The sequence below is a fragment of the Triticum aestivum genome, chromosome 5D, assembly GCF_018294505.1.
Source record: "Triticum aestivum cultivar Chinese Spring chromosome 5D, IWGSC CS RefSeq v2.1, whole genome shotgun sequence".
Taxonomy (NCBI): domain Eukaryota; kingdom Viridiplantae; phylum Streptophyta; class Magnoliopsida; order Poales; family Poaceae; genus Triticum; species Triticum aestivum.
The window spans coordinates 120,738,020-120,753,137 of NC_057808.1; the positions used below are offsets into that span (position 1 = coordinate 120,738,020).

General features: G+C 46.1%; 1 protein-coding gene across 1 annotated transcript; it reads right to left on the reverse strand.

Moving 5' to 3' along the window:
* Positions 1-6,321: 6,321 nt before the first annotated feature.
* LOC123124465 (putative glutaredoxin-C14) lies at positions 6,322-6,987 on the reverse strand. Its single transcript, XM_044545080.1, has one exon. It carries the CDS (start codon positions 6,870-6,872, stop codon positions 6,558-6,560), a length of 315 nt encoding a protein of 104 aa, XP_044401015.1. The 5' UTR covers positions 6,873-6,987; the 3' UTR covers positions 6,322-6,557.
* Positions 6,988-15,118: the final 8,131 nt, after the last annotated feature.

A 15,118-nucleotide genomic window follows, 5' to 3' on the forward strand; every position in this document is an offset into this window, starting at 1 on the left:
TCCGGGAAGTGAACACGGTTGGGTTATGTATGAACGTAAGTAGCTTCAGGATCACTTCTTGATCACTTCTAACTTCTCGACCGTTGCGTTGCTTCTCTCCTCGCTCTTATTTGCGTTTGTTAGCCACCATATTTGCTTAGTGCTTGCTGCAGCTCCACCTCATTACCCCTTTCCTACCCATAAGCTTAAATAGTCTTGATCTCGCGGGTGTGAGATTGCCGAGTTCTCGTGACTCACAGATTCTATCAAAACAGTTGCAGGTGCCGATGAAATCAGTGCGGGTGACGCAACCGAGCTCAAGTGGGAGTTCGATGAGGACCTTGATCGTTACTATGTTTCGTTTCCTGATGAGCAGTAGTGGAGCCCAGTTGGGATGATCGGGGACCTAGCATTTGGGGTTATCTTCTTTTCATTTGGAGTTGACCGTAGTCGGTCTATGTGTGTATTTTGTATGATGTATGATTTATTTAAGTATTGTGTGAAGTGGCGATTGTAAGCCAACACTCTTTATCCCATTCTTATTCATTACATGAAATTGTGTGAAGATGACCCTTCTTGTGACAAAACCACCATGGGGTTATGCCTCCAAGTCGTGCCTCGACACGTGGGAGATATAGCCGTATCGTAGGCGTTACAACTCTATGTATCGTGCACTATCGCACACAGAGATTCCAGTGGCCAATAATAAACAAATCTGGAAATCGAAGATGCCACCAAAAGTTAAGATTTTCATGTGGTATCTTCGGAGAGGAGTTGTGCTAACTAAAGACAACCTCGCTCGACGCAACTGGAAAGGAAGAAAGAAATGTAGTTTTTGTACTCATGACGAGACAATCAAACATCTCTTCTTTCAATGCAAGTTTGCGCGTTCTACATGGTCAGTTATCCAAATAGCGTCAAATTTGTATCCACCAACAAGTGTTACCAATATATATGGTCACTGGCTTGATGGAATACCAAATACTTTTAGTTTGCTAATACGGGTGGGAGCGTCTGCCTTACTATGGTCGCTTTGGCTATGTAGAAATGATTGCGTTTTTAATGGAAAAATCTCTTCTCCTATGCAGGTTATTTACTGTTGTACGCACTGGCTTCGTATCTGGCCTACTCTGCACCGAACGGAGTACCAATCGTTGTTCAAGGCGGTGTGTATGCGGTTGGAGCGGGTGGCCAGGGAGGTTTTTACCCAACATGGGTGGCAGCATAATCTCCGAATCGGTCCACCTTCTCCGTCGACATAGGCATAGTTTCGGCCCCATATGGCTTTACTGTTGCCACTTTGTCGTTTTTTATATCTTTTGTCAGACTGTTTCTTTGATGGCTGTGTGCATCTTAGCTATGCAGAGGCCGGGTGTCGCTCTTTATGCTTTGTATCCGCTCGATGCTACATTTTGAGTTAATAAAAGCGCCCTTTATCGAAAAAAAGAAAAGGGCTATAGCTAATATGGACATTAATAGCGCACCACATATGTGGTGCGCTACTGCTATAGCAGTGGCGCACCATGTGTAGGTACGCCATTAGTGTCCATATCACTAATGGCGGACCACACCGATGGTACGCCACTACTAACAAATTTTTTTACAAAACTAGTAATGGCGCACCAGGGGACAGTGCGTCATTACTAGTTTTAACTAGTAATGGCGCACCACACACTCTATGCGCCACTATTAACAAATTTTTTTTTACTTTTTTTTTTAAAACTAGTAATGGCACACCATGGGATAGTGCGCCATTACTAGTTTTAACTAGTAATGGCGCACTGTCCCCTGGTGCGCCACTAATAACATTTACACATCACAATTCACCAAATGCACCCCCTCCCCCGTGGACCGCCTTTTCAGTTTCAAAAAATAAATAAAAGAAAATGATAGAAATGTCAAAAAAATAAAAGAAAATAAGATTCAAATGTGATATGTGGTCTAGTTGTTAGCAAAATTTACAAACATGAATTTTCGTCTTTTTTGCAAAATCTCTCGAGAATTTTTAAAATGGGCATAACTTTTGCATACGAACTCCGATGAAAAAGTTTTTTATATGAAAAATCATCTACTCGAAAAGTTACATCCGATTTCAACTGGGGAAACCCTGTTGAACATTTTCAAAATCCCCAAAAACCTAACAGAAAAAAGTTACGGGGCTTTCAAGATCTGGAGAGGCAAAAAAATTTGAAAAAAATAAGAAAAAAATCAAACTCAGTAATGGCGTACCTGCCCATGGTGCGCCATTACTATCTTCCCGCCTTCAAAATTCAAACTATATCAAAAAATAATAAAAAAAGTTAGTAATGGCGCACCTGCCCAAGGTGCGCCATTACTATCTTCCTGCCTTCAAAATTCAAAATAAATAAAAAAAATAAAAAAAAGTTAGTAATGGCACACCTGCCCACGGTGCGCCATTACTATGCCGTATATATGGCTGGGCGGGGTCCTCTTCTCCTTACCTCTTCATTGTTCTCCTCCACTCCACCTCTCCTCCACTCCATCTCCTCCTCTCCTCCACTCCATCTCCCCTCCTCTCCTCCACCATACTCCCCTCCTCCTCTCCGGCGACCTCCTCCTCCTCCTCTCCGGCGACCTCCACCTCCCTCCTCTCCTCCCCTCCCCTCACGGTTTCTCCTCCCTCCTCTCCGGTGAGCTCCTCCTCCCTCCTTTCCAGTGATCTCCTCCTCCCTCCTCTCAGGTGATCTCCTCCTCCCTCCTCTCCTCCCCTCCCCTCACGGTTTCTCCTCCCTCCTCTCTGGTGAACTCCTCTCCGGCGACCTCCTCCTCCTCTCCGGCAATGTAGGCGAGCTCCTCTCCGCTGACCTCCTCCTCCTCCTCTCCGGTGACCTCGGCCCTCCTCTCCGGCAAAAGAACGTACAAGATCCAAAAACGAGAACAAAATTTGAAAAAATATCGTGCAAAAAAAAGCAAAAAAAATGAGCAAAAAAAGGGCAAAAAAAATCGCGATCCAGATCCAAATTCAAAATTCAAAAATAGCAATGGCGCACGGTGGGGGTTAGACGGTGTGCCACTACTATTTTCCCGCCTTCAAAATTCAGAAAAAAAATCAAAAAAATTTAAAAAAAGTTACCAGTGGCGCACCTGTAGCAATAGTAATGGCGCACTACAAGGTGCGCCACTGTTACCTGCAATACTAATGGCGCACCAGAGGTGCGCCATTAGTATTTGTTACTAGTGGCGTGGTAATAGTGGCGCACCTATAGTGCGCCATTAATGGCCAAAACAGGTGCGCCACTAATTAGCCTTTTTCTAGTAGTGATTGGTCCCTTACAAGTTGAGCCACACAGTTTTTTTCTTTCAGAAAAGGCTTGTTAGGGCGTCTTTAAGGCGGACCAGTAAACCTTCCGAAACTGTCCGGACCGCGTTGTCCGGACCGCCGAAGCCATCCAACGCAGTCCTGTATCGGTTCGCAGGGCGGTCCGGACACGATTTTTTGTAAACCGGAGACAAACATGGGGTGATTTGCGGGAGTCCGGACCGACCCCACGCATGCTTCTGACCGCCCTGAGCCCACCAAAAACCCGTCACCCGCTGCTCCCGCGCTTTCCTTCCGATGCAGGCGCCGCTTAACGCGTCGCATTCATGCCAGCCCAGAGCACGGGGAGGCTGGCATTGATGTCGCAATGTGACCGGGGAGGGGTGGAGGGCGCGCTGACCGACGCGAACTCTCGGCAGCCGCCGCTTCACTGCGGACGCAGGTTCATGAGGAACCAACTCCGGCCACTGCGCCGCATTGAAGCGGACCGCTCCTTCGCCTGGGCCTCGCCGCGGTTATATAAACCATGCGCCGGAGATGCACAGAGATGCACCACCCCCTCCCCGAGCACCGGCTCCCTTCGCTCCCTCGTCTCCGTGCCCGAGCCCCTCCCTCCCCCTCTTCGGCCCAAGCTCCGGCGATGCAGAAGTCATGGCACTCCTCACCGGCAACCGGAGTAGATGGAAGCTCCTCCATCGGTTCTTGGCGCCGTCGGAGACGCTTTCCGGGCCCGTCAGCGTCCACGGCGGATGGCTCCTCCGCTAAGGAGGAGATCGCCATCTCCTTCGGTGACGAGGAGGACCAGGCGACACTGCAGTAGCCGTCGGAGCCATCGCAGCAGTCGCAGGAGCCACGCTGCAGCCGCCCCGACTCCTCAAGAGGCCGCTCTGACGGACGAACATTTCGTCCGTCAGATCCAGATAATGACGGAGCGGTCGCTCTGTTACATGGGGCCGTCGCTGCCATCGCCGACGCACGTGAAGGAGAAGCCGGTCTCCCTGCCGCGCCAACGCGTCAAGACCGAGCCGGCATCCATGCTCCTGCCGGTGAAGCAGGAGCCGGCGTCGCCTCAGCACAACCGCCGCGTCTAGATCGTACACCGCGTGAAGGAGGAGCTTGCCTCGCCCCCGCACCACCGTGGCGTCCAGATCGGATGCCATGTGAAGGAGGAGCCTGCGTCCCCGCCACGCAACCGGTACAACCGCATCGACACGCCGTTGTTGCCGCCGCGCCGCAACCGCCTAGCCGTCAAGGAGGAGCTGCCGCCCGCGATCAAGAAGGCGTGCGGCCACCTCCTCCACTACCTCGGTGGTCCCTCGTGCTCGAGGGCCGTCATGTATGAGGCGGAGCACGCAGCTCGGCGGCAGGAGCTGTACGACCGATGCAATGCCAGTCGCCGCTCGCGTTCGCGAAGAGCTACGTGACGCCGGATTGGGTCCGCAACGATCCAGACCTCGCCTCCACGTGGGCGCTCGACCGCTCCGTGACCACCACGGAGACGGACGCCACGCGTCGCCACCGCCTTGTCCGTGAGCTCACCAAGATCGGCGAGGAGTGGTCGCTTAGCGATTGCCCCGCCAACACCGGCCGCGGCAAGGCGGCCGCTAGGGCTCCGAAGGCCACATCGGCAGTTGTCGTGGCGGCACTCTGCACGGCACAGCAGGAGGTAGAGCGGCTCCTCCTCGAGCGGCAGGCAACCGTCGGACAAGGCTGTAGCAGCCTCCGGCGCCGCACCGCCGATGGAGGGACGACAACGGCGACACCGACGGAGAAAGCGGTGCAGTAATGCAGGGCGGCCACGCATACGAGGTGGTCGTCCGGTATAGGGTTTAGTTTTTTTATCTTCTAGTTTTCTAGTTGAACGACCAAAAAATCGACCTTTTTATGTAAATTATATCCAAACTTGAATGAAATCCATCCGGTTTGATCGAATCTCATAAGGTTGGTTCAAATTGTTGACCAGATGTATGCGGCTAGCGTTGAATGTCGGCCTCCCAAATTGGTCAGGGCAAACAGGCACGAAGACTACCTAGAGAATATCAAAACAAAACATAGCTATGACAGGAGCGAAGGAGCGGGCTGACTAAGGGCGATTGCCTAGGAACTTATCTTGGAGATAATTAACGAAATTGTTGGTGCAATTTTATGCCCCCTGAAGGTTCTGGAAATTGTTGGACAAAATAGTGAGGTACTAATGTATTTGCTAGTGCACACACCGAGATATCGTCCCTGGAGTCACGAAAAGTTTGCTATGAACTTCAGTGAGGGTTTTCTGCGCAGCAGAGAAGTATGCTAAAGCTTTGAGGAGTATTCTGCCGAGAAGATTGCATGTTGAAGTTGACCCCGACTAATAATCCTGAGTTGAAACAATTTATAACACATAATTTCAGATACTCCTCGCAAACCAAATTTTCACATGCGATTTTTCACACGAGAGTGAAAAGTATGAGAACTCACGTGCTATATAGAGATCTTATATGCAAAGAGACCTGTTCCACTTTCCAGTTCTATAACATGTCTTTGGGACATTTTAGATACTTTTCAAACTTGAATTGCACATATCCTTTCTAATATTTAGATTGGATAGATTATGATAAAAAAATACATGAGTTGATTTAATAACCTTGGAAGATGTTTTCCTAACATTATATCACAAAAATGAATTAGCAGCAAAACTTATCTACATGTTGGAGACTGCGTTGACATCCAGGAAAACATGTTTCGGTTAATTATTCATACCATCTCCATCTAGTTTGGTTGTGGAGTGGTAATAGGATATGTGTTTGAGTCATGTAATCGTGTTACAGATCGGTTGGGTCTTGAGCATTTATTTTTCCTTTTTTTTGACAGTTTTGAATACTTGATACATTTTTTAAATAAAGATGATATGTACACCACAATGATACGGAGGCCGTGGCTCACTCCGTTTTCAAAAAAGGAAATTTTTTGTTAACCTGCACTTCACCAAAATATACGATTGGGATGAAAACGTTTACATGTAACATGCACATATATTAATTTAACAAGGTCATGAAAAAAGGGCGAGTGAATAGGCACACATCTAGATATAACAAAAACTTAAGAAGAATATTATTACAGCAACCACGCACATCACTCGCTACTTAACTACCAGCGAGATTAAACCTTGTGATTGTCAAGGTAGGAGTGAAAAAACCTTCCTTGACACACACTAGGCCACTTAGATTATTCTAGGAAAATGTGTAACTCACACGTTACTCTTCGACCATCTTATCTCTCCGAGTTGTACAAGAGTTAGGTCGTCTCTTGAACTAGCTCTCTATAGCCAGAGAGCACCGGCACTCTTGAGCATGGGGACTAGCTCGCCACCGAGGTGTAGAGACATGATCCTGTTGGTGCCACCAACAAGCTTCCCGCCGATGAAGACGACCGGCACCGATGGCCCCCTGCCGAGCATCTTGAGGAGGGATCTCTCCATCTCCTTGCCCCTAGGGTCCTGGTCGAGCTCGTGCACCAGCGCATTGACCCCAAGCTGGTCACGAAACAGACGCTCCACTGTGTGGCACATGCAGCAGGGACTCAGGGTGAACACCACCACGGCGCGCTCAGATGCTAGCTTCATCACACGGTCCATTTTGTTATGTAACCTCGCAGCGGTCGAGCTCCGCGGCAAAGTGATGGAAGGAGGCTCTTGGAAGGGTGTTGATCAGCTCGTGAGTAGCTTGTAGCTGCTATAGTGAGCTTGTGTGCAAGGAGACTTGGGATGGTTTGGCAGCATGGAGCTTAGCTTCGTTTTATAGTGTTTCCAACATGCCAGATTGACAACACGTGTCACAAGTCACAACTATCATTAACAGTGTAATTTAAAAGGAATCTATATATGTGATGTCACGTATAGCAAGTGACCTTTGACTTCCATCGATTAGAATATAATTAATTGCAAAGTTCATATGGTTGCTAGACGGTTTTGGATCCAAACTTCCAAGAAGCAGTGGCCTGCCCACTTGTATTGAGTGGTCGGTATGGATGGATCGAGATCAATTTGGATAATATATGCATCTTTTATTCAATAGGTCCCAAAGCATATATATATATATATATCGGAATATTTTGTTGGGTTGACCTCGCGAGGGAACCTGATACATTCGCCTATGGGCAAGGTCGACCTCGATCACAGGCATGCATGGATTTGGCCGGTTAAGCTTGCCTAAAGATTTAATGTACTAGTATATAAAATCTTGTAAAAAAACGGTCTGGACTCGTAATATTGGTAAGAGATAGTCTACCTCTACTTGCAAATTTTTGTTTCAGCATGGATCATCATTTTCCTTTAGGGCATAACTTAATTGTAGTCCTTTTGCCAAAAGAGTAGATGAAATCTAAAGTGCCACCAGTACATATATGCTCATTGCACACAGTTCAAAGCCCATATCGCACAGTCAATCACACAATTTAGTAAGCTTGTGGGATTGGGCTATTATCCCACACATTAGTAACAGAGAAACGTGTGTTTTGTTCGCGAGAATCGCACACACGAAAAAGGCAGGATCATTTGTTTTGTAGGGATTCAATCCACACGATTTGTAATCAGTGAAAGTGTGCGTCGGTAGCGTCAATCGCACATGCTGTGAAAGGCATAACTGTGTGTGATGTATGGTTTAATCACACAAATTTTGTCACTGCAGAACGGGTGCATTCGTTGGTTCATCTCACACGCTGATCATGTCACAATTGCATCTGTTGTATGGGTTTATTGCACACAGCTTGTTGTTCAGAACCATGTGCAATGTTATTACCAGGACACCATTTTTATTTTTCCATAATTTAATCCCTGCAATATTTTTCTCCAGAATTTAAATTTGAACACATGCATACAATATATTTCATATTCCATCAAACATACCCAACGTAACATATGTTCAACCACCACTGCTTAATTGACATCACAATAACAACATATGAAATAGTACCAAAATATACAAGCATCAAAATAAGTACCACAGTAGCACTTCACATTTAGTATCTAAAACCTTCCCAAAGCAACATCATAGACGGTGAATAGACATGTGGAGCTTATTCATGTAGTTGCAGCAGCGAAGACTCATATTGCGAACATCACTCAAAAATCTAAATGAATGGACCTTAGGGTCAGCAACTCAACAGTATGAATGTATGATGCGGACATATGTAAACTCAACTTAGATATGTTATGGTTAGTAACTCTATCTTGATATGAGCAAATAGGTTGTCTAATAGTGCATGCATGTCGCTGCATCTCGGCCATCAAGCTTGCTCAAAAACATCGCATCTTAGCACTCTGGCATGTTGTGCTTGCCCTTTTTTCAAAAAAAAAAACACACACACACACACACAACTCTAATACCACATGGTAGGTAAAAGGGTATCACCAATTGACTACGATGTGGGATGATGTTGCACCTATGCACCAAACGAACTCCTAGGTTGTTATTGACTACGTAGGGGCATAACTACGAAAGTCGAATACCTGCAAGAAATCAAAGGAAGATATGATTTTCTATCAAGATATAATAAATATAGATAAAGTATACATGAAAGTTTGCGTTCCGTAAGTGGTCTTAGCTTGGTCATCGATCAATACTAGAAATATGTCCAACACTGACCGGCTTGGAGCCACCTTTCGGTGGTGACATTCATCACTGATGGCTCAGCTACAACCAGTCAGTGATGACCATGGGAGGACTATCCTAGCATGTGAACAATGATGGGACACTAGTCGATGCGTTGGACACAAACAAAGTACAACAAAGTCTTACTTTAAAAAAGGCCATATCTAAAAGATGCCCTTGCGGCAGTAATTATGGAGGGACGGAGGGGAAATTCGGTTAGCCATGTAACTGTGGGGGTGTGACATCCACCCTAAGTGAATTTCCTCCCACTAACACATAATCTAAAAACTGCCAATTCTGTTGTGTTTTTTTTTGCGGTTGGTGTTTTGATTTTACATGTGCCTAGCTAAAAAGTGAGGTGGCATGACACCTAAGAATGATTGTGGATGAAATTATGAAGTGTTATATTGTATATTTTGTCCATGCCTACATGTGTAATTATGGGGGCCTCAAAGTCCAGAAATATCCCGTCAAAGCACCATGTTCCTTCCCCGTATGCTTGTTGCCGTCCACATGCTTGCTCATGCTACAATGCTTGTCTATCTCGTCCATGCTAGGTCCTTAGTTCCATAATAATACAAACACATTTGATTTAGGTCGTGTCATATTCTCATGAGCTCTAGTGGAAGTTACCAGAAACGAAAGTACCTAATTTTAATTTGATATGCGCAAGCTCTCGAGATTTTCTATTAACTCGGCAGATGGAGTAGTGGAAGTTGTGTGTGCAACTGTAGTACGAAGATCCTCATCATTCGTGTGCGACGACGACCCTCATTTCACAAAGTTCATTTCCTTGAACCGTGTGCGTGGAATCGTGCACAGTTGCCCTTAACCAAGTGCGTCTGATGAGTTCTCCATCACAGATAGTTGGATTTTGGGTGCATAATTTACTTTTCCAACTATGTGAGATGATGCATCACACACAGTTTCTCGCTAATGTGTACGAGTGTGTGTGTGTGGGGGGGGGGGGGGGGAGTGGTAGTACATATCTGAACTAATGTGGAAAAAATAGAGTAAAGTCTAATTTAAACCTTAACTTCGTATGTGTAGTCTGTAATAAACCCTGACCTTTGAATCCCTGAAATCGACACCTTGTTTTCTCTGATCCCGGTCGTTTGTGACCTTGATGTCGCATCCAAACAGGATTTACGTAGGAAAGGCCGGGATAGCTGAATCAGCTACTGCATGCGGAAAAAGGCAGTCCACCTATGATAGCCTCTACTCTCACTGACGAATGGACCCACATGTCATCTCCATCTTCTCTAATCTCTAGCCATCTCTCCAAAATCTGGTACAGAACGTGAGTGCCCGCCGAACTTTTTCGGCTGGAACGCCGGCCTCTGCGGCGGGCCGGAGGAACTGCTGCGCGTGTCCGCCGAGTTTCTCGACAAAGGTAGCTGCAGCACGGCGTACATGGCGGTGCTCCACGACGGCAGCGTCATGCCCCTAGAGCGGCTCCGCGACACGGTGCCGGTGGCGGCGTCGACCAACCATGAAGGATATCGAGCACCACATGGCCCTGCTCGGCCGTCTCCGCCATCCCAATGTTGTGCTCGTGCCGCTCAACGCCTACTACTACGCCCGCAAAAAGTCCACCACTTCCGTTGGGCGCCTGCCGCGTCAGCGGCAACTTCTGCTCCGGTGCGACTCCCGTGGAAGTTGTTACTTCGGCGGTACTGGCTGCTCCTGCGAGGAGACGCCGTGAACCCCTTCGATGTCGTGTGAGGTGTTCTGCGTGACGAGCGCAGCCACCGTTGTGCGCTGCTGTCACTCGCGCAGGAAGAGGAGCCAACGCTGTAGGAGGAGGATTAAGGCTGCTCCAACGAGGAGTACACGCTGCTGTCAAGGGAGGACAAGGACATCGCCCCGTCACCAACGAAGCCTACTTCCGAGCCCATCTGATGCGTGCGTACCCATTTGTTGTGTGCATGGCTGCCTTTGGAGCTTGATTAATTTGCGCCAGGCGAGCTCGCCGGTGACCCGACAGCAGCCCACGCCCAGCTCCCCACCTAGAGTGCTCCGGCGCTGAACCTGAACTGCAACCCCGTGCACTAGCCCCACATGTAAGGGTTGCTTCTTTGCAGTCAATCCCAGAACTGACCATGTCCACGTTAGTAATCCCAGTCTAAAAACGAGCCAAGGTCAGTAACGACCGGGAATTAGAAGTTCAGGTTATGGATTTCAGGGATTCAAAGGTCAGGGTTCATTACGGACTACACATACAAATTTAGGGTTTAAAATAGACTTCACTCGAAAAAATATGTCAAATATTTTGGTGGCAATGTCATGCAATAAATGCATATCTTATTATGCAGATTTTGTTTTCTTGCTGAGAGGTAGCCGTAGGCGGTTATAAATTGACACTCGTGCATAATTAATGGATGCGTACTAGATTGAAGGAAACAATGCAGAATTAAAGAAACATTTATTTTGACATCATCTTCATTAATCTGAGGCAGCACTTATAGCATCTTCGAATCAAACATGCCTTATATATGCATCTTAGAATTAGTGATTTAAAAGGCATCTAAGGCAAAATTCTACATATATTATGTAGCTACCAAGTGCAAACATATATTGACATTTTGAAACAATATTTTAGTAGGCACCATCTGTATTGTAAGTGGTATATAGGCCGGAATAGGGGGGGTTGCCTCTCATATGTAACTCTCTCATCGGAGTCTAGCTTCCTAGATACATGCTGATCTAGTGAATATCCTTGAGACCAATTTAAGAATACATAACATTATGATCCATAATCCACTAGTGCTAACTACTAAAATTAACCAAAGGAATGTGGTCATTAACATTGCTTTGGTGATGTGCAAGGGGGGGGGGGGTGTGTGGAGCTACTGGTGGCAACATCACTGCAGTGTGTGATCCATGCTGGCACGAGTTGCCACTAACGTGTCATCCTATCAGTCGACGGTCGAGTGGGAAGGTGGACACGATGGAGGCATGTGTCGGCTAGGTGGATTGAGATGTCGGTAGAGTTTGTGGCCAGGGGAGTGGAGTGCCCCCATTGAGTATCGAGGGCCGTGGAGTGGAGAAGAGCATGATGGGTGGCGGGGTGGCCTAGAAAGGGAAGTGGAGATGGGCACGAGGTGGCAGTAGAGACGAGTATAAGGGTTATGGAGATGAGTGGAAGGGATGGCGGTGAAGGCAAGACAAAGAAAGTAATGGAAGAAGGGAGTAGACGCAAATGAGGTGGTAGTAGAGTGGATTGCCCTCGTGACATGGAAGATGGGCGGGTGAGGTAGAGAGTTGAAGAAAAGGAAGGTGATTACAATCTTTTGTATTGTTACACGAGATAAGAGCTGCACTCGGAGTAACATAATCTCTGTGCGTGCGTGTGTGTGTGTGTGTGTGTGTGTGTGTGTGTGTGTGTGGACCTTCGGAGAGGACTTGTACTTTGATTGACCACACATTTGTGTAGGTGAGTGAAAGCATAAGTTTATCTTCCTTTTAGCACCCAATATAGACTACAGCCAGATTAGCGCTTTGCGGGGTTATTTTCATTGTTGGGTTTATCTATTGGTTGTTATTCATTTGTGGGACCTTTATTTATGATGTCTTGGTAGGGGTGACTGCAGTGTGAGATCTAGCTATCTGAAGCATAGACATGGTCGAAAAGTCAACGCTTTCACATGCAGACAATTGCCACCAGTTATGGTCTAGTAAACGTGACTAGTTTCTCCCAACAAAGTATTTTCAAATGATGTTGCTATACTTTGCATGTTTTACTTTGTCTGCCTGTCTTTTCCTGATTCTTTGGTCTATGACAATAACATCTTCTCAGCAAGCTGGTACGTGTGACACACACCAGCGGCAAGAGGGCAACACACCTATTTTGGACACCATTCTGGAAGTACCCTCAACGACACATGATGCCGACATTGCTTTTGCATTTCCTCCCACCCAGAGTTGCAACTCAACAATACAATGAAACGGGACTGATTAATTCCCCCAACGAATGTAAAAGTGATATTTTGTCAATGACACTTGGGCCCACATCAAACTGCCACCCCGGGGGCGAAGAGCTTCTAATTTAGAGGGATCTTGTAAACCGAAGATATGTGCAGGGTTATATGCAAACATCTTCTCAGCGGTAGAATCATTCACGGTCCTTGTTGACACACTGTGCAAGTTTTTTTTTTTGGATATAGAGAATCATTCAACCATTTCATCAAGGTGATAAAAACCACAACGAGTGCGGAACCGGCCTTTGCATATTTAGATGCCCGCAATCCAACTCATCCAAAATATACCGCGCAATAATAAAATGACAAGCACATCCAAAATATTTAATGCTGGCGTTTGCATATTTAGGATCATGTTGCAAGATGCTTGACTTTTGGACAAGGAAAGCAAGAACTGGCTTGAAACGAGGAGATCAACGAGCACAACAAAATACTCGATTGATTCGTTTGTCTATCTCCATTCTATGTATGAATTGTTGAATTTTATTTTGGCATGTGCTGAATTATGGTTTATTTTGCCCTGCCGAAATTGTTGAATTTGAGATGAATTATGCTATATGATTGATATGCATGGCTTGGCATGAACATGACGGTTGTGATTGTCCAAAACCAAGAGAACGTTTAAGGAGCCAGCTGATGCTGGTCGCGGATGCGTCTGGACGTCGTCTAGGGAAGCGGATTTGCTGATTAGCATGAGAATTACCACTGATGCTATATAGCTACTGCTGCAAAGATTAATTAGCATTATTCCGGAGAAAAAATGCGTCAGCGACGAGAAGTACCCTGTCGGCTACGATGTAGGATACCGATATGGTACGGCCAGTGCTTTTCCAAGAACTGATACCGGCCAGCTCCCCAAGCTGGTTTCTGAGGAACCGGTGCCGAGTCGCCTCAGCTTCAGAATAGCATCCGCCCAGCTCCTCTCACCACGCTTCAGAATAGCATCCACACGGCTCCTCTCGTCACTTATCTGTTGGAAGAGAATCATGTCCAACTTGCTTTGCTTCTTCTACTTTTGACGGCCACATCACCATCGTCGACCTGGACCTGGCCTAGCTTATCAAATATATGCGGCGCGGTGAGGCCACGATCCGATGAAGGTGCAATCTTTGCTTTTCCTTCAACATTCTCACCCAGCAAAAGTTGAGAGGAAGAGATGCCGCGTCACAGTTGCTTCCTGTATGATGTTGCGGGAATCTGCTGCAAGTAAGAAAATATTTCCTTCTACTTCATTTTTCAGATGCATGACGCATGTACACACACTGCGGCGCCGGTACGCACAGCGAAGGATGCAGATTCTAGGATAGAGATAAGCTTGTCCTTTGCATATCTGCCTTGATAGTTGTCACCTGGAATGAAAATGGGAATAATCACAATGAGAGAGAAAAAGGCATAGTGCTCTGTAGAGCAATCTCCAGACTCCAGAGCTCAAGAATTTTGTGATTCTTCGTCACTTCTTTGGCTCCTCGCGTTCCCAAGGGGTATTCTTGCTTGGCCCCTGCAAGTAGAATGCACAATTAGCTCTTCAGATCAAATCTTTGCTGCGACTACCCGCCATGATATTCTGAATCTACTAATTCTTCAACTCGGATCTTAAGGCCACTGGAGGTGCACTATTTCAGCAGTCGTGGTCTTCTAGACTCTACCAAGAGTCTGGACGAATTTGTTGTTTCATCCAAATGTGTAAAAGATCATAGTCGCACTTAAAAGCCGAGTACTCTACCATTGAGTTAGCAACTCAGATAAAAAAAGGATCGTAGATACGATCGAAACCCAAAAATCAATGGAATTACACCGCGCGCTTCTGTCAAAACATTGAACTAGCAAGACATCAAAAGATTTTTTTTATCGACCATGAAAAACACTCAAATGCCAAAACGAACAGGTCCGGTTAAATTCCACTAAAGTGAAGTTAAAAAAAGAGCGACCCTAATCACGATGGCCAAATTCTCCTTATTTTTAGCGATTTTTATTAAAAAATATATATATTATATTGTATGAGAATACATGCAAGAGGAACACCCTTATCATTTGAGCAAAGTGTAGGCAGAAAAATTAAATATGGAGTGAGGATAAAGAGACTCATCTATCTATAAATTCTATTTGTTCAATAGACCTTTGTCAATGGAAATACAATGGTAAGAAAACAAATTAGATAGAAAAAGTAAATAAAATAGGGGCTTATGTTGGATTGGCACGATATAATATAAATCCAAATAGAATTAAGAAAGAGGTAAATTGTGTCTAAATAA